This window comes from Ceratosolen solmsi, unplaced genomic scaffold, assembly GCF_000503995.2.
Source record: "Ceratosolen solmsi marchali unplaced genomic scaffold, CerSol_1.0 scaffold61, whole genome shotgun sequence".
NCBI lineage: Eukaryota > Metazoa > Arthropoda > Insecta > Hymenoptera > Agaonidae > Ceratosolen > Ceratosolen solmsi.
The window spans coordinates 230479-234327 of NW_011948435.1; the positions used below are offsets into that span (position 1 = coordinate 230479).

At 28.8% G+C, this 3849-nt stretch overlaps 1 protein-coding gene across 1 annotated transcript; it reads right to left on the bottom strand.

The window, feature by feature from the left end:
* Positions 1–655: 655 nt before the first annotated feature.
* LOC105364884 (uncharacterized protein C1orf194) lies at positions 656–3430 on the bottom strand. Its single transcript, XM_011502913.1, has 4 exons — positions 3351–3430; positions 2463–2677; positions 2109–2249; positions 656–918 (listed from the first exon to the last, which is right to left on the bottom strand). The coding sequence occupies exons 2-4, from the start codon at positions 2673–2675 to the stop codon at positions 709–711; spliced, it is 564 nt and encodes a 187-aa protein (XP_011501215.1). The 5' UTR covers positions 2676–2677; positions 3351–3430; the 3' UTR covers positions 656–708.
* Between the last annotated feature and the right edge of the window lie 419 nt (positions 3431–3849).

The following is a 3849-nucleotide window of genomic DNA, read 5'->3' on the forward strand; positions in this document are numbered from 1 at the left end:
CTATGCAATTACATTTTTCATTATAATTATTAACTGAGTAAATTATATATAATTTGAAATCATCATTGTATTTGAAGATCAAATACAAGAAAATTAGAAGATAAAACGAAATCAGAGAATAATTATATATATAATGTATAATGTATAAGAGGGTTAAAGTGAAAATGCGAGTTATCGAAGTTGAGGAATAATTCAGGGGTGCAGGGTGTCACCCTTCTTCGGTTCCGTACAATTCGCTTAAAGTGCGCGATAGCATCATACGAACCAATTTGTCAACAAGATCGGATAATCTTATTGTATTATGACGAACATGCGTTCGAGCTATCGTTGGACGTGTGAGATAATTTAATTGTTTTATTCTCTCGGATTAGATAGAGCAATCAATAGTTGGCGAGCGAAGGAGAGGCTTAATTTTTAAACACCGTGTAACAGTTTGTTTATTAATATTACATTACGACAACTGATCGCTATTGATATTGTCGCTGTATTGATATTGCTCGTTTAGTTAGGATTAGTGGAAAGGAAATTTCAAATATTGCAGACGAAAGCTTTAGTCGACTGTAAGCATTGTATTTCATAAATTACTGCATAACCCGCTAGATTTTGATATTCTCATAAATTCAATAATTAATGAAATAATATATGTCATTTATGGACGCTTAAAAGTAACGTTGCAGACAGTTTCATTATAATGTTGCAAAATATACTTCAAATGCCGTAATAAGTTCCGTCGATTTTCCTACTATAACCGGGATTAGTTCGATCGATATGCGGCCCTTCCATATCCAAACGAAGACTACTCGGATGAATTCTTTTCCTTACTCGGTCCTTTAATCCTCTAGTTTTTGAATTTTCCTTTGACTCCGTACTGGCGTACTTAATTTCATGTCCCAGTGGCAGCGGTGGCTTCGAATATATCTATTAATTGAAATCATTTCAAGTCTACTGAAATAATACGAAATTATTATTACGAGTAAAAGTAACTTTGCCAAGTCTCATTGAATTGATAATTTTGGCAGATTTTCATGCGCAACAATACATTGGTTTTTAACAGCATAAATTTTTATAAAAATGGCAAATCTATTATATCTTTACTTTACAAACGGTCTTTATTATCGCCTGACATTTACTATAGTTCACAAATTTTATTTAAAATTAATTTTAAAATTAATCTAACGTATTCTACCCATGTTCCCCTGAATTGCAAATACATTGGCCATCGATAGCAATTGAATATACTAAGGTAATTTAGCATTTTACGTAAGACAGCTTAGAATTTCGCGTATTTCCGTGAATTATAATATTTCATTATTTAGAATGTTGAACACGAATGTTCCAAATCTCTTAGGACGAGTTTACGAAGGAAAATAACGAAGGTATAAAAGATGTTGGGCGTGAAAGAGAAAAATCCTTCATTCCTTGCGTTGGAATACGAAAGGAACGTGACTCAAAGTGGGACTGCAAACAGGTACCGAGCTTCATGTAAATTTGTGTTTGCCTCGCGCAAAGTAAGCAACGCTATCTAATCTGCCTCCTAAACGTGACTGAAAATTTATTAAAATGTCAGCATCGTGAAGGTCTCACATTTAGTAGTAAATTAATAAAACCGTTCTTATCTTGATGGCATGAAAGACAATGAGATTGTACGTACAGCGAGAGGGAAATAAGCGTATCATAGAGAAATCGCTTATCAAGATTTTGAAATTTCCAATTTTAATGACAAATTACATTTTCAAGTGTCCAAACATAATCGAACTTATCTTTTTTAAATACGAATATTCAATTCGAAATCTTATAATCAACAAAGCATATTGTAATTCACGCACAATAATAACCAGAATTTAATCAAACATTTTCATTTCCTCCTTAATATTTAAATAAAATAAATAAATAAATAAATAAATAAATAAATTAATTAATTAATTAATTTAATTATTCCATAGAAATTCGTACAAACATAAAAATTGGCAATATTTTCTCAAGATTTTGTCAATTGGATTACAATATTCCAGCAGAAATATCATTAAAACAAAAGGTTTGATTTATTTATGTAAAGTAAAGTTTGCCAATGGAAAAATTCTTTTATAATATATTCCAATAATATATACCTTCATTTCGTTACGAAGAACTCGCCACGTTTCTTTGTTCAGTGTCTCTGGCTGCATTGTGACATACGGTTTTGGTAGAAACGAGTCTTTATTATGTACATAGACGGAAGATAAGATCAAATCCAAAGAGTCATTTGGCACCTAAAGATGCATGTGTATGTGTGTGCGTGTGCGTGTGCGTGTATATATATATATGTATAAATAATTTTATGTTTTTTTTTGTTTTTTTTTTGTTTTTGTTTTTTTTTTTTTGTTTTTGTTTTTGTTTTTATAATGATCGATAGAAAAAAAAATTTACGGTGATTACTCACTTTGATATTAACAACATTCTAGCATTAAAATAAAAGTACCTACCTTGTCGCAATTGTATCGGCTGTCTCTTCTCGCAGTGGTTAACGTCTGATGAGAAAAGAGCCTATCATGAGGTTCCAATTTAGAGTACCAATGTCGCTCGTCTGGACAAACATTTTTGCTTAAAACTGAACCACCTTTAATCCATGTTCCTTCTTTCAATAAATTCGGAACTGGATAAGGGTTACGTACTAATCGAAATCTATCCAAATCCATTTCTAAAATGCATAAGAGTAGACAGACATACGTAAGAGGATGTGTGCATCTTTATAATCTTAGATTTTTCCGATAAATCTAGGTAGACAAGTATGCCATACAATACAGTGCATAAGAGAACGTAAAATCAAATTTATCAATACATTTAATTCATCAAATTATTCAAATTTTAATAGTACATAATACATATTAGAAACTCTGTATTATTTGTTAAATGAGAGGGCATATAATTATTAATATGAAAATGCTTATATCACATATTTTGTATCATACAATATTATAAATATTACAGGTTTCAATGATGATTTTATAAACACGATCTATGTTAAACGATTATAAATTTTATAAAAATTAATTGTACAATCAATTTTGACAAGTTATTTAGGCTTTAAAAACTTTATACTATATTTATATTTTAATTTGAAATTTAAAATTTCATTCCAGGAATATTATTCTATTTTTAATTGTATAAGTTCAACATTATTTCAAATTTCCAATTTTTATAGAATAAATTTAAATTCTGGGTCATTTTTTTTTTTTGACGAAATAATAAGGATTTCTTTGAAAATCTCAAAACTTTAAGATAACGACACATAAAGCAAATCTTTCGTATTCTAATAACGTGCATTCTAAATCATTACACTGTAATTGAAAATGCAATAAAATTGTAATTACAATTGGATGCTTAATATGCCTTGATAATTGATGAATTTGTCTTAACGAAAATTTTGTTCCTCAATAACGATTATTTATTGGTAATAATGACGTTAGTACAATTTAATCTGAAACAGAAAAAGTTTTAAAATTATAATCGTATATTAAATAGTGTATTTGCGTTCAAACTCAGATTACTTGTAAGATTAAAATGTAACAATCGTTATCACATATGTTACATAAGAATACTAGTAATATAACAGATTTTAATCAAATTTTATGTGGGGTTTCATTCACAGATTTGACTAGATGAATTATGAAAATTCAATGTTACATTCAACTGATAAGATATAAAATGCAAAAGTCATATGATGAGAAATTCGTCTCGAGATTTAACTATTTACAATGACACATGATACAAGCAGTGAAAATGGTCGTATTTTTTAGAATAAATTACAGATCGATGGTTACATTGTAAAAACGTATTAAAAAAAAAAAAAAAAAAAAAAAAAAAATTACG